This window comes from Dasypus novemcinctus, chromosome 1, assembly GCF_030445035.2.
Source record: "Dasypus novemcinctus isolate mDasNov1 chromosome 1, mDasNov1.1.hap2, whole genome shotgun sequence".
Taxonomy (NCBI): Eukaryota; Metazoa; Chordata; class Mammalia; order Cingulata; family Dasypodidae; genus Dasypus; species Dasypus novemcinctus.
The window spans coordinates 137,499,524-137,520,091 of NC_080673.1; the positions used below are offsets into that span (position 1 = coordinate 137,499,524).

The window sequence follows — 20,568 nt, forward strand, 5'->3', positions numbered from 1 at the left end:
TTAAAAAAATATGAGGTCCCCATTCACCCCACCACCCCCACCCCACTACTCCCCCCCCCCAATAACACTCTCTCCCATCATCATGTCACATCCATTGCATCTGATGAGTACATCTCTGGGCATCGCTGCACCCCATGTCCCGTGTTCCACACCATAGCCCACACTTTCCCACGTTCCACCCAGTGGGCCATGGGAGGACATACAACATCCAGCAATTGTCCCTGGGGCACCACCCAGGACAACTCCAAGTCCCAAGAATGCCTCCACATCTCTTCTCTTCCTCCCCTTACCGGTACCCAGCAGCCACCATGGCCATTTTTTCCACATCAGTGCCACATTTTCTCGATTATTAACCACAATAGTTCATGAATATAATATCAGTAAGTCCACTCTGATTCTTACTGTATTCCTCCTTCCTGTGGACCTTGGCTTGGTTGTGTCCATTCCACATCTATGTCAAGAGGGGGTTTAGATTCCACATGGATATTGGATGCAGTCCTCCTGCTTTCAGTTGTAGGCACTCTAGGCTCCATGGTGTGGTGGTTGACATTCTTCAACTCCATGTTAGCTGAGAATTTCACTTATTCTTATTCTGCCAGATCAATTTGTTGTTGAATCCCCCTAGGGAATTTACATTTGAGTTATTGTGGTCTTTATTTACCTCCAGTATTTCTGTTTGATTCCTTTTTAAAAATTTCTCTCTCTTTAATATTAGGATTCTCATATTGCTTATTCACCATTTTCCTGATAGCCTTTAGTCTTTTTCTTTTTTCAAAATTAGTAAACTTTATTTCAACTTCAAAAATAAAATAGCAGACAAAAAGTCAGCTTCATACATTCTGGAAACATTATTTTTAAAAATCCTATCCAGGTGCATTTATCATATTTAATCCTAAAAACAAACTCAATTGTTTCTCCAATGTTCAGAAAGATGAATAACTGAGTACAAATTGGTTAAATGACATGACCAAGGTCTCCTTCTTATGAAGAAAATGAAAAAAAAATTTGATCATATTCACATCTCGTAAAACTAAATCCCATGATATAGTAACTTCTTTGCCTTTGCTACAAAAATATTACAGTATTACTGCTAACTCTAGTCTATAAGTTATATCCGTTGTAATTTTCCCATGTATCACCATATTCTTAACACCTTGTAATAGGGGAATATTTTTGTATTTGTATTATAATATTAAGCACAATCCTCATCTACCTCTTAAATCACTATGTTATATAGTCCATAGATTATCATCTAGCTGTCTTTCAATTAACATTAACTCCCCCTTTAAGCCACAATCACTTTATAAATCAGCAGTGTTACTTATACTCATTGCAATGTGTTACTATCAGCTGTTTAGTCTTTGTTTGTTTCCATTTATCATTTTGAGTATACTGAAGGTATTTTTCTGTCTTTGTCCAGTATGTCCAAAGTCTCATCTTCTTCACTGATGGTTTCTGAATTCTTACCTTGTTCTTTTGAATGGGCCATAATTTCCTATTTCTTTGTCTTGTAGTCTTGATTCACACTGTGCATTTTAATATTTTAAAGTGTTAACTCTGTATTTATTCCCTAAGCTATCTCTTCCTTATCTTTGTATCCAGCTAGTGATATGACAAAGATTTCCTTGTGTTTTAAGCTAAAAACAAAACAACAACAAAAAAACATACTTATTAAAAAATACCATTTTTTTTCTCTTCCCCACCCCCAGTTGTCTGTTCTCTGTATCTATTTGCTGCGTGTTCATCTTTTGTCTGCTTCTGTTGTTGTCAGCGACACGGGAATCTGTATTTCTTTTTGTTGCGTCTTGTGTCAGCTCTCCGTGTGCGAAGCCATTCCTGGGCAGGCTGAACTTTCTTTCACACTGGGCGGCTCTCTTTATGGGGCACTCTCCCTGCGCCCCATAATTCTTTCTTCCTTTTTTTTTTTTAAAGAAAACCCAAATCTGTAAGTTTATTAGGACAAAACTGACAGTGTGGTATGAAGTCTACGTTTAAACAAAGTTTTCCCAGAAAGCTAATATATGCTTAGAAAGATTTTACAATAAAGGTCTAGATGCAAGTCTAGATGGTGTCAAGAACAGATAGGTCTCATGATTCTAGACAAAGCATTTTGGGTATCAGTTAATTCTATAGGATTTTTTTTTAATGTGGGTTTTTTGTTTTTTTGAGCATGGAACAACTTTAAAAGCACTTGGTTGCTGCAGGGCACAGAAATTATACTGGCTTTTCAAAAGACACCTTCACAAGCACCTCTACAACATCAAAACAAGTAGAACTCTTTCCCTCCCCCATTTCAAACTCACAATCAGAAGTGACAGGGGCTGTTACAGTTGAGTTAATTGTCAACTTTTTCGTTATCATCCTCTGAGGGGTAAGAATGCCACATCAGCCTTTCCTCATAGAAGGATATAATAAGTATGGGCACTTGACATTGACTTCCCTGGCAGAGACTCCATCAGCCTTGTCAGAGTTTTTCCATTTCAGCAGGAACATGCGTTCTCTTCTGAAGTATGCAGCTCCAATAACTCCTTCTGGACCCAAGACAAAGCCCTGCAGCTTTTCTAACTCTTCTTTCTTCTTTAGTTTACTCTCCTCTCCCTTATTTATCTTCAGATCAGAATCAGCTTTGCCCATGCTTCCCTGACTTACCTGTCTCATGTGCCATTTTCTCAGTAATAAAGTTATGGCAATCCAGTTTCCCTTCAGGCTCCCAACTGTTGCCCTCAACTGAGAAACCTTGCACTTCAGGAGGTACCCCATTTTACCCATTACACAAGATGGTGGGGAACTTTTTCTACCCCATGTTATTCTTCCTCATCTAGCACTCTGATGAGTATTCTGCTCCTTAGAGCCCAGCACCATCATGGCTCTCCCTTTGTCTATTCAGATATCTGCTCTAACATGATTATTTAGCTACTGGAATAAGAATGAATTTGTAAATTAAATAAAATCTTTTTTCTCCCTTCAACTTTAGAAGTTTGAATAATGAATTTACATCTAAGTGTGAACTGACTTTTCTTATACTGTTTTTGTTTTGTATATTTGTGGGGGAGCACTTAATAGATTTTTTAATCATATATTTTTTTTTATTAGTAATACATGCCCATTGTTGAAAATTTGAAAAAGCAGAGAAGTCAACAGAAGAAAATAAAAACCACCCATATATTTGTTTTTCCAGGAAGCCTTTTTTCCTCCAAGGTGATTTTCCCTGCTTATTTTGGTTTCAGCATTTTATATTAGATAATTTTCTCAAATATATGTTAAACTTTAAGTGTCTGCTATATATAAGAGATCAAAGAGCTAACAGGAAGCTCTGTCTAGAGGTGTCTATTGAGAATGTTTTTTTATTTTTACTTATTTAATTATTAAAGACTGTTGCAACAAGTTGTTTTGTTGAGAGAACCCAATTACCAGAATATTTAAGTCTTTTCTCAGAGATTGATCAGTATTCCCAGATAGGGAAAAAGCCTTCACTGATTTGCATGGATATAATCTTGGCTGTCAGCTTACTGAAATCAAGTTGGTAAAAAAGCCAAGCATATAAATTTTGAGTACAGTATACCTGCCCTCAACTTTGTCTTAGTCTTCCTGATCTACAAACTTTAGTTTTTGGTGAAGACACTTGGATCTAGCTGTTCCAATGCACCTTCCTGATTTTAATCTGACTTCCACCACTACTTCCAGAGAATTCTTGTCGTCATTTAGGATTCTTTGGTTTAAAATAGCTTTCATCTTTACTCACCCCATTTTCCTTTACCTTTACCCCTCTGTGTCAAGGTCTTTTTCCAGTTGCTTTGTTAGTTGGTGCTTGGTAGTAATCCCTTGGTACCAGGGAGGTCATCTTTGGAAGTCATGTCCCACATTGGGGGGAGGGGAAAGTAATATATTTGTAAGTGAGTTCAGCTTAGAGAGAGGTCACATTTGAGCAACAGGAGGCAACTCTTAGGCACCCTATAATACTACACTAAGTTCAATTTCAAGAGTTCATATACACAATCATCAATATCAAGGGCCCATTAGTGGACCATCCTCCTTCACTAGTCATTGCCCCTGTACTCTGTGGATTCTTGCTGATCCATTAGTGAATGTGGCAGAGCTCCCCAGGATGGGAATTTGATATTCCTTCGGTTATTGTGTGAATCTCCACCCAGTGTAAGATGCTCCATGAATATTCAAACACATTTATATACCTTATATGTATGCCCAGGAAGCTTCCTCCTATGTATCCCCCATCACTGACACCCCACACCAATGACCCTTTCTTGCCACAGTTATAAGCCTTCTGTGATCCAAACCTTCTTCAAAAATGAAGCCAATAAAACAGCCAAATACTATTAATAAGAAAATGAAATAATAATGATAGCTCAAAAGATAAGAAAGAAAATACAAAATTTTAAAAAACAAGAATTTGAGATAATAAAAAATAATGAAAAAATGTTAAATTTTTTTTGACATTTTGCCTTTCATTACTGTAAGATCTGTTGTCCCATATGTACAGTGACATTTTCTTCTGTTTATTGCCCCAGTGTCTTACTTTTTTCATTTTGTCCTCAAAGAAGTTTTAGGTTACAGAAAATCATGTCCCAAATACAGGGGACTCCTATATACCCAACATCCTCCCCCTTTTTGCCTTCCCCTATTAATAACATTTTATGTGTGGATGGTACATTTGTTACAACTGATGTTCAAATACTGAAACATAACTACCAACCATGGTCAATGGTTTACATTATGTTTTATACTTTGAACCATACACTTTTATAAACTGTGATGCAATTTAAGATGACTTGTATCCATCAAAGGAAGATCATGTAGAACACTTCCATTGTCCCCAAAAATGCCCTCTGTTCCATCTATTCTAGTCCTCCCTCTTGCTGTGTTTATCTTGTATCAGTTTTTCTTAGATCACAATAAGCCTTTGTAAACTACAGATTCAAATTCATCTGTTCAACTCTCCCTTCCCTCTAGGAACATCAATTATGCATTTATTGAATCTCTGTTGCTTTTCTGTGTTTCTCATTTCTTCAATAATAAATTTATATTGTTTTCCTTTTCCATTTTATTTTGTTTATCCTCAAGTCTGTTCTCCATCTAATGAGATTTTCAACATTTATCTATTGTTTTCAATGCAGCTTTAATCTGGGATAGTCTTATTTTATCTTCCATTTCTTTACTGAATTCTGCAGCTTACTTTTCTTCTTCATTGAACTGTTGTATATCATTGAGCCTTTTGTCTTATATCTTTGAGAAATTGGAAACTATTAGTTTCAACTCTTCCTCTGTTCCCATTATAATTCCTTGTGATTTTTGTTTATCCTCCCCTTTTCTATTTTCCCCTTCAATACCTATATACAAATTCTCTACTAGATCCATTATAATTATTATTTACTCTTCTTTGAGTAAAGATGTTTTCTAAAGAATACTGTGAGAAGTGGGCCCAGGGGTGGGTCATAGACTGAGGAAGTTTACATATTATATTTTAGCTTTTTGTCTCAACTACTTTCTTATCTAGTCTGTTATTTTTTTTAGCCCTAGGGCACATTTACCTTCACTTTTTAAAACTTAGAAAGTTGGCATGGTCCAGAAAATAGCAACTTAATATATAGACTCTCTGAATTATTATAGAGTGATTTATTTTTTCTTCAATTTTTCTTTCCAGAAATAAATGGTAAGTAATTCAGTTGTGGAAAGACTGTTAAATGACTTCCTTTTTCTAAAACCTTCTCTGTCTTTCTCAGTTCACATTGGTATTTTAACTACTTATAAAGATAGAAGTGTTAATGATATGTGCACATGTGTAATAAATGACTCATCCTTAAGAGATTATTATCATTTTACCAGGTACCAAAAGGGCACACTGACTATATTCATTTTTAAATTTTTATTATTTTTTTTTAAATCCCCCCCTCACAGTTGTCTGCTCTCTGTGTCCATTTGCTGTGTGTTCTTCTGTGACCGATTCTATCCTTACCAGCGGCACCAGGAATCTGTTTCTTTTTTCTTTTTTTGTTTAAGATTTATTTATTTATTTATTTCTCTCCTCTTCCCCCCACCCTCCCCCAGTTGTCTGGTCTCTGTGTCTATTTGCTGCATCTTGTTTCTTTGTCCACTTCTGTTGTCAGCAGCATGGGAATATGTTTCTTTTTGTTGCGTCATCTTGTTGTGTCAACTCTCCATGTGTGCAGCACCATTCCTGGGCAGGCTGCACTTTCTTTCATGCTGGGTGGCTCTCCTTATGGAGCACACTCTTTGCACATGGGGCTCCCCTATGCGGGGACACCCCTGCATGGCACGGCACTCCTTGCATGCATCAGCACTACGCATGGGCAAGCTCCACACGGGTCAAAGAGGCCCGGGGTTTGAACCTTGGACCTCCCATGTGGTAGGTCGACGCCTTATCCATTGGGCCAAGTCCGCTTCCCCTGACTGTATTCAGAGATCTCAGCATTGTTGGTGCACTCTGCCAGTGGTCCATTAATATTGTTGCATATATAGGAACCCAAACAAAGAACTGAAGGATGCATTACGAGTGTGGAATTATGAACAAGAAACCTGAATAGTTTCAAGGTCTATTTCATGCTGCTTATGGTAAAACCTAATAAACTATCAGTGTAAATCTTTGTCTCTATAGCAAAAGATTGATGACCCACAGACAGCCTAACTGAAATTAACAATACTCCTTCACAAACTATGTGCCTTTATGACTAACTCATTTTCAGCATTTTATTTTGACCTCCCTGACTTCTTTTTCCATAACCTTTCTCACTATAAAATATTTTTACCACCTTTATAGGAACAAGTCATGTTTTACTACAATTGCAGTATCTTCCTTCACTGCATTCATATGGAACTTGCAGTCGAAGACTTTGTATATCATTTAATTATATTCTTATAAGAACCTAATGTACAGTTTTCCTCCATATCAGGCCTATTTCTTCTACAAAAGGGTCCTAAAGGCAGGGATCATATTGCAAAATAATCTCACATTTCATTTATTAAGTGCTTGTTATATACGAGACAGTTATAAAGTGTAGTATATTCCTAAATGCATACTTATCACATATTAGAGATAAAATGTAGCAGATATTAAATTATTTAGTATCTATGAAAATTTTGGAAGAAGTTGTAATGGATTAGGTGTGGGCTTTGAAATCAGATAAATGGGCTTTAGACCCTGATTCTTCTTAGCAGCTATATGATACTGGGTAAATTACATTATCCCCCTGAGACTCCATTTCTCTTGCAAAATGGGAATCCTTCATGGGGTATTTTTGAGGAATCAACATAATAGATAGTTGAAAATAATAAATACTTTTATTTATAGTCTGGCAATTGATTATGCTAGACAGAAATTTCATTCATAGAATATAGTCTTATCTGTCTCAATCAAATTGCTACTCTCTTTCTGACCTTTGTTTGATATATATATGTGCTCGATTATCAATCCTATAAACATTCACCATGATGTCCAGATTGTCTAATCAATGGTGACAGCAAGACACAGAGGAGTTTATCAATATCTAATGAGCAAAATACTTACTAGTTGATATTACTTTGTAGATCTACATCTGGATTTGAATTCCATTTCATTTAAATAATTCTTGCATAATTTTTTTTATCTCACAGAAAACAGGACCTACTATTATCAAGGTAGCTTTAAAGTGGTGAATATCCCATATGATAGCAATTATGAAAGGGAGACATCACCAGAAAGTAACTATCTTAGCAAAATTCTTGAGAATAAGGTAAGTTAGAATTTTCCTATATTTGTCCCATTGTAAATTTTCTGAAATGTAAATACGTTATTACAATTTGATTTTTGACTCTATGTTCTTTTTTTAACAGATGGTTGATGCATTTCAAAGTTCTAGCCTTTACAGACAATATATAAACTCTCAAGTGATCAAACTGGTGTAAGTAACCAACACTAATAGTCAGAAAAGAGATAAACCTATTACATATACAACTACACATCAGAGTTCTCAGTAAACAGAGTCTATTGGTATATTTCAACCTTTATCCAATAAGTTATTAATAACCAACATTATCCTAAGTGTTTTAATTATTCAATATAAATCTAAGAGCAGATGGGGGCTATACAGTTGAATTCATTAGACCTGTTGGAAATGCATTAAACTTTAAATTACGGTGATTCACCTCTCTAGTTTCTTATGCCCACCAAACATTAGATGATCCCTTTGACAAATATTTGATGCCAAAATGTTTTTATTTAGCAGTTGCATAAATATAGACTCTGTTTTTCTGTCTTTCTGCTTGCAAGTGAGCTAAACACCTTGTGGAACTTTCCCTACAATTTTTATAGGCTGGAGGAAAGCCTATCTACATGAGACTTTGCTAACAAGGAAATCCTTCTACTCACCATAACCAGAAGTAAAATAGCTATACAGTGTCTGCTGCATAAGGGTGTGGCACAGCATGAAATAGCAGAGGAAGCCCTAGAATTGGACTCCGACAGCCTCAGTCTGGCCCCAGGCACTTCGTAGTCCTAGAGTTTAGAGCAAGTCACTGTATCTCTTCTAATCTGTTCCCCTAATCTGTGAAATGTTGGTAATAACACCTGTCCTACCTCCCCCTTATAGGACCACACTCAGGATCAAAGAAGATAATGTGTGTGAGAGCATTTGTAAAAGCTAAATATATTTCAGAAGAAGGTTTTTAATATTTTACCATTATGAATTTCACCAGAGTATTTCTGCCCTTTCTCTCCTGATCCTGGGACTCATGGACTCCTGTAATTACAGCATGATTAAGGTCTCAATTAGCATTGGGAACTCCAGGATCTGTCATAGTATTGAACAGAAATGGGAGACTCAAGTTGAAGGGACTAGGAGCCTCTTAGAGGTGACTGCAGCCCCCAGCAGGCTTCTGCTTTGTTTTTCCCTGCACATTACTTCAAAAGTATGTAGGTAGATTGCACCTAGAGGAAGTGATGAAGAAAGGCCCTAGGACAAGGCTTTTCACTTTGGCATACTTTGCTATAATAGTCAAACTCAGATGAGCTGAGGGCTTCCTGTGTGTGATTATTGATTCATATGTCAAAAGGTTGGGCATTCTTTAGAGCAACTCAAAGCATAATAATGACATTTCAGACTCTAGCCTCAGGGATGCTTGACAATTCCTACATGCCCACTGGTCAGCCTCTCAGGTTGTCCACCTTTTCCCCAGTTCCAAACATGTCTTCCCTGAACACCACAGTTAGATTAATTTTCTTCAAAAACAGTTTTATTCAACAGTGTCACTCTATTGCTCCCCCTTGGTTACCGTTAAAGATACTCCTCCATCCAAGCTAAATATCCTTGGCACTGAATGACTAGGATAAACATTGTGCCCAGTTTATCGAGTCGGTTGCATTGATTCTGAACCAGTTTTAGTGGCTGTGTCATCTTGAGCATGATGCGTAATGTCTTCAAAGCTTTGATTCTTCCTAGTCTATAAAGATAAGGACACCTATGCTGCAAGATTTTTGTGGAGACTAAATGTGATAATAAATGTGATAGTAAAGCACCTGATACAAATAGCAGTACCTCATAAATTATTAGTAGTAATAAAACTTTTATAATAAATTAACATTTTTATTGTTCAATTATTCTGGAGCATTGTTTCTCTTCATCTCTGCTTGATGAACTTGTCCTCATGTTTTAAGGTCCAGCGTGGATCTTAAATTTTCTATGAAAGTTTCTCTGATCCTTTAAGTAAAAAGTGATTTATCCCCTTTTTAAATATCTGCAGATAAGACAGTATCTTATTACTTGATGGTGGTTATTTATTATAGTCATGTATATCTGTCTTAGCTCATGGAAATTCCTTGAGTCACCTTTGTATCATCCAATCGCACCTAGTTCTGTTACTTATTTATAGCAGTTGCTCAATAAATGATTGATGAATGCATGACTAAATCATTCTAGCCCTTTGAGGAGATCTCCTCCCTTGTGCTTCAAGCCTTTCTTATTTTTCAGATTTGTAGAAATATTTGCTTTCTAAATCAAATAACATACCTGGGTGCATACTGTCACTAAGTAAATGTAGGCCGATGGATGATCCATGCATGACCTGAAGTGAAAGTACTGCACAAACCCCAAAAAACAGCACAAGAAACCAAGATATGAAAGATCAGGAAATGAAGAAGGAAATGCTGTTTTTTAGTGACACATGAAACTTTATGTTGTTTTCAGTCCTGATAACAGTGGTGTGACAGCACAGATATGGCTGATATTCAAGGCTCCCAGATCAGTGAAGGCGGGCACAAGAACAAGAATTGAAAGCATCTTACATCAGATGCTAAAGAACCATTCAGGATCATTGACAACAGATCCTAATTCTCTTAGACTCATGGGTAAGCTTATATATTAGATGGGAGCAGTGCAACTTTCATCTCTTTATCTCTAACACATATCACAGACACCAGACACAAAGGTGATCTTCAATGTTATTTTTAATTGACTGGGTCACTGTTTAGCATCAGAGGAATTAATTGTGTTCTTCATTTTTTCAAACACTTTCAAATCACAGTAATACATTAAAGTTGGTTTGGGGAAAAGAATCTACTTTACAATCTAAAGCAAATCTTAAGATTTTATGTAGTACTGATATGTAATGGTGTGTCTTGCTATCTTTTTCATAATCTCCTATTTTTATAAACACCAATGGCTCTGCCATGATAAGACAGGTCACGTAATTTAAATTATTTTTGTATAGTGACAGTAATCAAGTTCACTTCTGGGGCCTTTCTTATCTTCAAAGGAAAGCTCCTGGCAATTTTCCACTTTTAGATGTGTAAAATAAATTCTAATTAAGTAAAAAAGTTTCTCATGTGGAACTATCAAGACAGTATTTCCATAACATACATTCTCATGTATTATAAAAGAAAAATCCCTGTAATCTCTCCTATTGACAGTTTCTCCTGAGAGTCATTATCCCTAGACCCTCCTGCTCTGCAGAACCTACCATTTTACTCCATTCACCCCAAAGTCAGTGAATTCATGCTAGATGTTAAACTTACTGTGGACATCTTTTTTTTCTATTTCAGAAATCAGTAAGGTTGATGCTGAAAAGATTACTAACAACCGTAAGTTCATATATTTTATAATTAAAATATATTATTTTGAGATGACCCAAAACACATGATAATAATAAAAATAGTTATTCTTGGCTAGGCAAAGTTTTAAGTGCTCTACATATAACAACCATTTAATACTCACAACAATCCTAGAGATAGATTCTATTCTTATCTCATTTTAGAGATGGGGAAACTGAAGTACAAAGAAGTAAAGTATTTTTTATGAATTCACTCAGCTAGAAAATAGTGGGACAGAATTCAAATCCAAGGAGTATGGCTACAGAGCCCATGAGGTTAACTGTTGTTTTATCTCCCTTTCACAACTTATACATTTTCCATGTACTGAGGTGTCTTAGAGATATTATGCTGGGTACAGAGGAAATCCAGGGGCGGCTTGTGATTCCTGTACACATTCCCTTCCTTTCCTCTCAGTGTAGAACTCTGTCAGATAGTATGATGCTAGGACATCTCAGCTCTCTCTCTGCTTTGTAGTCAAATAGTCATTTTCTTCCTATTCTCAATGGAACAAAATGAACCCTTTTCTGGAAGGCTGTGGAAGACGAGCAAGGATGTCAGCTACGTATGACAGAATCAAGGGAGGCTCCACTGCTCAAGAAGGAGAATGGCCGTGGCAAGCAAGTCTCAAAAAGAATGGTCAACACTACTGTGGGGCATCTTTGATCAGTGACAGATACCTTGTGACTGCAGCTCACTGCTTTAAAAAGTAGGTTCAGAGACAGTTACCGGACATTGTAGGTCCTCCCATGGCCCACTGGGTGGAATGTGGGAGAGTGTGGGCTATGATGTGGACCATTGACCATGAGGTGCAGTGGTGCTCAGAGATGTATTCACCAAATGCAGTGAATGTCTCATGATGATGGAGGAGATTGTTGTTATGGGGGGAGGAGTGGGGTGAGGAGAGTGGGGGGTATATGGGGACCTCATATTTTTTGAATGTAATATTAAAAAAATAAAGACAAAAAAAGGTTCACCATCTTGCCTAAGGCTAGGGTAACGGTAGCCCCTGGGGCAGATCAACTTTACACCTGTTATCTCAGTTCAATTGTTAATGTACTTCCCTTTACTCTCAAAACTGACCTTCTTATAAGGCAAATTATATGATAAGCTTATCTAAGACTTTCCTACCTCACCAGTAAAAATGGGAAGCTTCATTCATTCTTGGTACTATATTTTTTCTCACATGATTCTTTTCTCTCATCAGTTTATATTCCTGGCATCCCAAACTAATTGTAGTTGCTAGAATACATCATCCTTTTTGTATTTCCTTCCCACTGCACATGGAATCTTCTCTGCCTGGAATGCTCCTCTCTGTCCATCTCTTAGCAAATATATTTGACTTAGCCTTATAGTTTCATCCAAAATGCTGCTTTCCATGTGATAGCTCCCATTCCATTAAGCACACAGATTTAGGTATTCCTGTTTTGTGGTCTCACTAACTTTTATGTATAACCATTTAAGCAATTATTATAACTGCCTGAGCTTATGCTTACTTTATTAGATTTTAAGCTCCTGGAAGGCATGGGCTATTTATTTTCATTTTTATGTCCCCATTGCCTTGCTTATTGCATAAAATTAAGTGCTCAAACAAGAGTTTTAAAATGAATTTAAATATCAGACTATATTATTTCTAATGGGTTATAGAGGAAAGAAATGTTAATGACATGCAAAGAGTATAGTAGATGGAGAACATATTTATACTATTTTGAACAAAAGACAAATGCCATGGTTTTTATTTCTCTAGGACCAATAATCCAAAAAACTATACAGTCAGCTTTGGCACTAAAGTAAATCCCCCCTACATGCAACATTATGTTCAAAAAATTATTATTCATGAAGACTACATCCTGGGTGAGCATCATGATGACATTGCAGTTATACTGCTCACTGAAAATATTCCCTTTAAGAATGATGTACATCGAGTTTGTCTTCCTGAAGCCTCACAGATTATTCTACCAGGTGAAGGTGCTGTTGTTACAGGATGGGGAGCACTTTTTTATGATGGTAAGTTGAGTGAAAACCTAATATATACCCACATAAGGTACAAAGGCATCAAGGAAAGTGGATGGTGCAGGTACAGAGTCAAAGAGTGAAAGGTATCATTTATCCCCAGGTGGCCAGAGCAGGGTTCTTTCTTCCAGGACATCTCTCAAGGAATGATGCATATTGGAGTTATGACTGAAAATTGTCTTAATCTGAAACTTGTCAAGTAGACCATATTGGTCCTATAACTTTCCAACTCAAAAAAGTTCTGGTCCAAAGATATAAAGATGGAAATAAGGACATGGAAAAGGAGCATAAGAAAAATGTTTCAAATTATGCTTTGAACATTTATTTTTTTTTGGTGTGAAGGGGGATTTTTTTCATCCTAATAATAGGCAAGAGTCAGATATAGGTCTTTTGCACAAAGAACAAAGCAAAGCTTCCACCTGATCTGTTTCAGAGCACTCCTTTGCTGATATTAATAGTTTACTTCCTTTAGGTGCATATCCAGTGTTACTTCAAAAAGCACCTGTGAAGATTATTGATACGAACAGTTGTAATGCTGAAGAAGCATATAATGGTGAAGTACAGGACACAATGCTATGTGCTGGATATATGGAAGGAAATATTGATGCCTGTCAGGTAAGTCTGGACATTATTCACATTGACCAAATGGTACATAAATAATTGATATTATTTTAGGAAAATCATCAATGTGAGGAAAATTCTATGCCTCAGTTAATTTTCACTTTGACAACCCTGAAAGCTTTGGCACTAAAGTAATTATCCCCACCACGAAACTTATATTTGTGTTTGACAAACACCAATATTTTGTTTACTATAAGCCAAAGTCCTAAGTCCTGCTATGTTTAATCCTCGCCACAACCTAATGGTGTAGGTACTATTATTATTCTTATTTTATAGATGAGGAAATTGAGTCACGGGAAGGTTAAGTAATTTGCACAAGGTCACACAGCTTGTAAATGGCAGACTCGGCATACAAAGCCAGGTAGTCTAGCATCACAGGCCATTCCTTTCAGGAGTATGGACATAAAGGATCAGTCTCAGAAAGTTTTCATTTACTTCCAGCACATTTCCACATTCCTCTTAACTTCTTACCTCTTTCATATCTAAGCTTCTGAATACTTTTTTTTTTTTTCATATATAAAGCCCTGTATTCGATGTAAGACTATATATATGTCCCCCAAAAGTTTTCTGGTAGAATTAGACCCCATGACTAGCCCATGCCTTCAGGTTCAGATAAACACCAAAGAGTCCCAGGAATACATTCAAGGTTAAGGATGATACAGGAATATATACCTTCCCATGGTCTATATGAAGCATGAATGAATTACAAATTTCATCTGGTTTTCATTTAGTGTAAGATAAAGTATCAGAAAGTACATTATTACAATAATATTTCTTGTTTTATTTAGGGTGACTCTGGCGGACCACTAGTTTATCCCAATTTTCGAAATATTTGGTACCTTGTTGGAATAGTAAGCTGGGGAGATGAGTGTGGTAAAATCAATAAACCAGGTGTCTATACACGAGTGACTGCCTACCGGAACTGGATTGCATCCAAGACTGGTATCTAAGAGAGAAGTATCATGTAGTAACTAGTAACTAGTGTAGGTCACTTTTGCCTGTTACTTTTAGGCCCTATTTTACATCATTTAAAAATAATGTGAACAATGGCTGCTTTGAAAAATCTCTGGCCCTGAGGAAATAATTATGAACTTTAATTTTAAGCCACTCTATGAGATAAAACAAGAAATCTCACTTTTAACCCAGAATGGCCTAAGAAAAGAAATTGCTCTTATCAACAACAGAATATTACAATACTATTTGTTTTCTGTTTCATGACCCCACATCATGGCTATCCCACCACAGTATACATTCAGACCTTCTATAATTATGAAAGCATGTCCCTGTCCACAGTGAGATAGCAAGCAGCCCTATGTGAGACTGGAACCAATGCTTTCCTAAGGCTGCATTGGAACATGATCTGTCTACCTTCATGGTGAACTTTTACAGAAGATGTACGGTTGTGACTGAAACCTGGTCAGAATTTAGGCACTAAGTTATAGTCTCTTATTTGTACTGGGATTTTGATCATCATTGTGAAAGAATTTCACCGTTAACAAAATTAGGCAAAACAACACATTTTAAACTAAACAGGACCAGATACAGTAATTTTTCAATGTTGATATAAGTTTCTGTGGAAATTCTTTCTTTATCATATATGTACAAAGCAGCTATGAGACATGAAACTGTGTAATTATTTTGATTAAAACATTTTAAAAAACAGACTCTTTAATATCCCAATTTTCTCCTTTTTAAAAATTTTTATTTTACTAAAAGTCTTCTGAGGGTGGCTTTTTTCTTTCTTTCTTTCTTTTTTTTTTTTTTTTTTGCCAAAAGCAACTTTATTGCTTCTACTTGGATTGGAAAAGGGCCCCTGGGTAGTAAAAAAAGCTGCACCAAGGCTTGAGGGAGAGTCTCCTGAAGAAGCCCCAGCCAGGTGGGTGCAGCAGGGTTTCTCAGAGGCTGCTGAGTGCTGGAAGCTTCTAGTTGTGCTTACCAATGCCTGCCCAGCTGGGTTTGGAGCCTGCCAACCTGTGGAATTTGGTTAGGCCATCACTGATCTTCTTGATGAGTTCACCCTCCCCTTCTTTTCAGGAAGCCACAATGGAAACCTGTGTGAGCACAGTCTAGGACATGCAGATCAGCAGAGCCTGATTCATGTTTGTCTCTAGGGCCATAGTGGCTTTCCTGGCATCCAGGCTTCCACCCTACTAATCTAAGGATGGTTTCTGCAAGTCCTGGAAGACGGCTCAGAGGACTAGGCCATTGAGATGGTTTTGTAGTTCAAGAGATGTTGGGGGTCCACACACTTCTCCGTAGCCATCTCGTGGAAGAATTGGCCCAGGTGGCCCACTTGACCTTCCAGGATCCACATAGTCATGGTGGAAATAGAGACCTAGGGAGAAGTTCGTAAGGGAGACCTGATTGCAGATTGACCAGGTGAATTAAGATGGCTTCCACCTCAGTAGAGTCATTCTGGCATATCTGGAAACTCATGGTTGTTAGCTACAAAGAGCCAACCACACAAAAAAATGGTAGTGGTCAGTCCCAGAAGTAAATGGTGGCAGAAAACATGGTGCTGGGGAGGAGGATGAGGGTGTGGGGTATGGATGGGGAGGGGTTTTGTCCAAACAGCAGACTATGAGGTGCATTGTCTCTGCAGGTGGTTTTTTGGCAGAGGAGAAAAATTCACTAATGGTCATGTTCGTGGGCCCCACAGTTTATGGAAAAAAGCATAGGAACTTATTTTATGAACCATAGTATCTCCACATGCTAAATGATTTCAAGTCCTAATATTCTTAAAAGGTATTTACTCTTCAAGAGTATTTTTATAAGTATTCATTGATATTTTGACTTAAGAGTCTTTACAGGGAAATGGACTTGGCCCAGTGGTTAGGGTGTCCTTATACCACATGGGAGGCCCGTGGTTCAAACCCCAGGCCTCCTTGACCCATGAGGAGCTGGCCCATATGCAGTGCTGATATGCTCAAGGAGTGCCGTGCCACGCAGGGGTGTCCCTGGGTAGGGGAGCCCCACGCACAAGGAGTGTGCCCCATAAGGAGAGCCACCTAGCGTGAAAGAAAGTTCAGCCTTCCCAGGAATGGCGCCGCACACTTGGAGAGCTGACACAACAAGATGACGTAACAGAAAGAAACACAGATTCCCGTGCCGCTGACAACAACAGAAGCGGACAAAAAAGAAGATGCAGCAAATAGACAGAGAACAGACAACGGGGGGGGGGGGGGGGGGGGGCGGGGAAGGGGAGAGAAATAAAATAAATAAACAAATCTTTTAAAAAAAGTCTTTACAAAAGTCTTTATACAATAATTTATTTTACTTAGCTTCAATTACCCAAGTTTGATACATAAGAGAAAATCTTCTACCAATGAAATCTTCTCCCAGAAAATGGGGATTTTACTCTTTCTACGGATAACAATTTTCTAATTATCAAAGACTCTAGAGTAAGTTTATGTCATATAATACCTTTTAATGTAGTTGTCCCAAGTTTCATAAATTTGGTTTTTTGTGTTTTAATATTCTTTTCTGTCATATGTAATACCAGTTTCTTAAAATGTTCAAAAACAAAAGCTCTTAGTAAACCTCTGCATATTAAATCCAGCTATTAATTACCTTAATTTTTAACCCATTTGTCATTATTACCATCAAATATTGTATTCTTCATAATCATAATTATCATCATCGCTATTAATTACCTTAATTTTTAACCCATTTGTCATTATTACCATCAAATATTGTATTCTTCACAATCATAATTATCATCATCATCATAAATGAACAATAGTTCATGCTGATTGTGTTCTTACCGTGTATTTGGCACAATTCTAATAATTTTACATGTATTATCTGAATTAATCCTTACATCCATCCTATGAAGTAAATACTGCTATTAGCCCAACATTACAGCTGAAAAAACTGAGACACAAAGAGAGGTTAATAACCTTGTGTAAGAATGTGGAACATCTCCTCAATATTGTCTTGCCTCTTAGTCAGGTACAGGCACACAAAGGAAGTGACTTTGTCCAGAGATATTTCCAATTCACATTTTTGTCTGTGTTGCTTTCATTTGTTTATCAAAAACAGCAAAGAATCCAAATGGCTTTGGATAATACTTAATGATAGTTAGAAGTCCATATTGGGAAATGATACCAGAAGCACTTTCACAAAGGCATTTATATTTATAGAGTATTTTTCATCACTGTGGTGGTTTGAACATGTTTATGTTCCATAAAAGCATGTTCTTAAACTTAAACCAATACTGTGGGCTTGGACCCATTTTAAGTAGGATCTTTTGATAAGACTACTCAGTTAAATTGTGACCCACCTCATTTGAGATGGGTCTTAATCCTCTTACTGGAGTCCTTCACAAGATAATGAAATTCAGGCAAAGAGAGAGAAAGTCATAGAAGCAAGAAGCTGAGAACAATAAAACACAGAAGAGAAGGGAGAGACCAGTGGACATCACCATGTGCCTTACCTCATGGCAAAGGAATCAAGAATCTCTGGCAGCCAGTCCTCAGGAAAAAAGCATTGCCCTAATGATGCCTTGATTTGGACATTTTTCTTAGCCTCAAAACTGTAAGCTAATAAATCCCCATTGTTATGCCAACTCATTTTATTTTATCTGCTTTGAGTAGCTTAGCAAGCTAAAACAGAGTTTGGTACCAGGATTTGGGTGCTCCTATTGCACATACCAAAAATGTGGAAATGGTTTTGTAATTGGGTCATGGGTAAAGGCTATAAGAATTGTGTGGTGCTTGATAGAAAAAGCATAGACTGCTTTGAAGAGACTGTTGGTAGAAATACTGACATTAAAGGTACTCCCAATGTGACCTTAGATAGAAATGATGAATGCATTATTGCAAACTGAAAGAAAGGTGACATTTATTTTAAAGTGGCAGAGAACTTTTCAAAATTTTGTCCCAATGTCAGATGGAAAGCAGAATTTGAAAGTGATAAGCTTGGATATTTAGCTGAGGAAATTTCCAAACTACATATGGAAAGTGAAGTCAGATTTCTCCTTGTAGCTTATAGTAAAATGTAAGAGGAACTCCTGGGGACAAAAAAACTAGAAATTGGGGGTTTGGAAATTTCTGAACTTCCAGAGTACAGGGTGCTGGAGTTTAAGTGAACAAGGATGCAATCGGCCATTTTGGTGCAAGTCAAGACTGGAAATGTAGTTATCCAGAAAAAATTTGTGGAGAGTCCTATTATCTGATGATTTGGACCCCTGTATATTACATGCAAAACAAATTTTTTTTGGCAAGATCTTTATGAACAGAACCACTGCAAGCATGGAGTAAAAGAGACAGAAAAGGAATAGATTTAAGGGAAATGACTTTAAAGGCAGAGCCATGGAACCTGAGGTCTGGACAAAAGACATCTTCTTGGGCCAAGAGAGCTAGCTCAACCATCTGTGTGGAAAGGGTGAGTATGCCCCAGCACTTCAGTCAAATTGCTTAGGAAAAGCATTACCACCCCAGTTTTCTCAAATGCCTGGAGGATTGCAGAAAGTCTGGCTGCCACACCGATGTTTGACAAGATTGGAGTCTAGAGTCTGGCCACCACCCTAATACTTGAGTAGTGGATCCCAGAGCCTGTCCAAACTCATGCTTGATGAGAGTGGAATCTTCACCCCAGTATTTGGGGAGAGCAGCACCCGTGTATTCTGGAAGATCATGGTCACTGCACAAGTACTTGGAAAGTGTAGGGCTGCCACCTACCAGGGCCAGAACATGGAATATCATTATATAAATGACTCTCAGACCCTAACCAAGTATGCCCTACAGGGTTTAGGAATTGTTTGGGACCCATGATCCTTGTTTTTCTTCCAGTTCTTCCTTATGGGAAAGAGAATGTTTATCCTATGACTCTCCTTCCATTGTTTATTGGAAGCAGTTAACTTGTTCTCTAAGCTTCACAGGTCCATGTGGTGCAGCAGTGCTCCAAAATGTTTTCACCAAATGCAATGAATGTGCCACGATGATGAAAGAGGTTGTTGATGTGGGAGGAGTGAGGTGAGGGGGTGGGGGATATATGGGACTTCAAATTTTTTTAATGTAACATTAAAAAAAGTAAAGAGAGAAAAAAAAGACTAAGGAGAGTTGTGGCCCAAGACAGACCACACCCATAACCAATTTTGATGAGACTTTGTACCTAGTATTGTTACTAAACTAACTTAAGGCTTTTGGGATATTGTGATAGAGTGTGGGAGGAAGGGCATCAACGACGGATGATAAGAGCACTCCGCCCATCGGATGGAGAGGCTGGATGTGGCTGCGGATCCAGTTCATGACACCCTCCTCCTTAGACAGCTAGTACAACTTGCTGTCCGCACCTTGGCTTCAAACAAGAAACCTAAAAATCTACGCTCTCTCCTGCTTTTCATGTTAGCCCTGTTCCCCTCCGCGTCCTCCCCCCCCAACGTCGAGAGCCCCGGCATATTAAAAACAAAGGGGGAGATGTGGGAGGAGGGGCACCCAGCTTGCCTCAGTGGCAAACAGTGCGGCAAGAGGTGACACCGCCTCTGCCCACTGGGCCTAGACAAGGTGACCACGCCTGACTAGGCCTTTGCTGCTAACAGCTAGCCGGCACCGCCCTCCCCCTTCCTATCTCCCGCCTAGCCCAGCTCTCACTTCCCCTCCCCCCTCCCTTAAACCTAATCTCTTAGTAGCTGTTTGCCCAGCAACAGCTTACAACCACCTATCAGCTTAGTAACAGTGTCAGCCTATCAAGAGTTAGCACATACTCTACTGGCAAATCACTAGCCCAATGCCAGAACATTGCCTTATATGGAAACAGCATTTGCCCTAGCCAATCAGAACCTGCCACACCACTCCCCAATCCTATAAATCTGCATCCCCTTCCGCAATAAACCAGACTTG

At 37.9% G+C, this 20,568-nt stretch overlaps 1 protein-coding gene across 1 annotated transcript in view; it reads left to right on the forward strand.

Moving 5' to 3' along the window:
* Window positions 1–15,339, forward strand: part of LOC131279778 (transmembrane protease serine 11B-like protein) — a 29,632-nt gene extending 14,293 nt beyond the window's left edge. Inside the window, exons 3-10 of the mRNA XM_058303697.2 lie at window positions 7,627–7,745; window positions 7,846–7,913; window positions 10,194–10,354; window positions 11,048–11,086; window positions 11,627–11,801; window positions 12,840–13,099; window positions 13,578–13,720; window positions 14,515–15,339. Of these exons, the coding sequence (XP_058159680.2) occupies window positions 7,627–7,745; window positions 7,846–7,913; window positions 10,194–10,354; window positions 11,048–11,086; window positions 11,627–11,801; window positions 12,840–13,099; window positions 13,578–13,720; window positions 14,515–14,676 (1,127 nt within the window). The 3' untranslated portion in view covers window positions 14,677–15,339. The remainder of the gene's footprint in view (window positions 1–7,626; window positions 7,746–7,845; window positions 7,914–10,193; window positions 10,355–11,047; window positions 11,087–11,626; window positions 11,802–12,839; window positions 13,100–13,577; window positions 13,721–14,514) is intronic.
* Window positions 15,340–20,568: the final 5,229 nt, after the last annotated feature.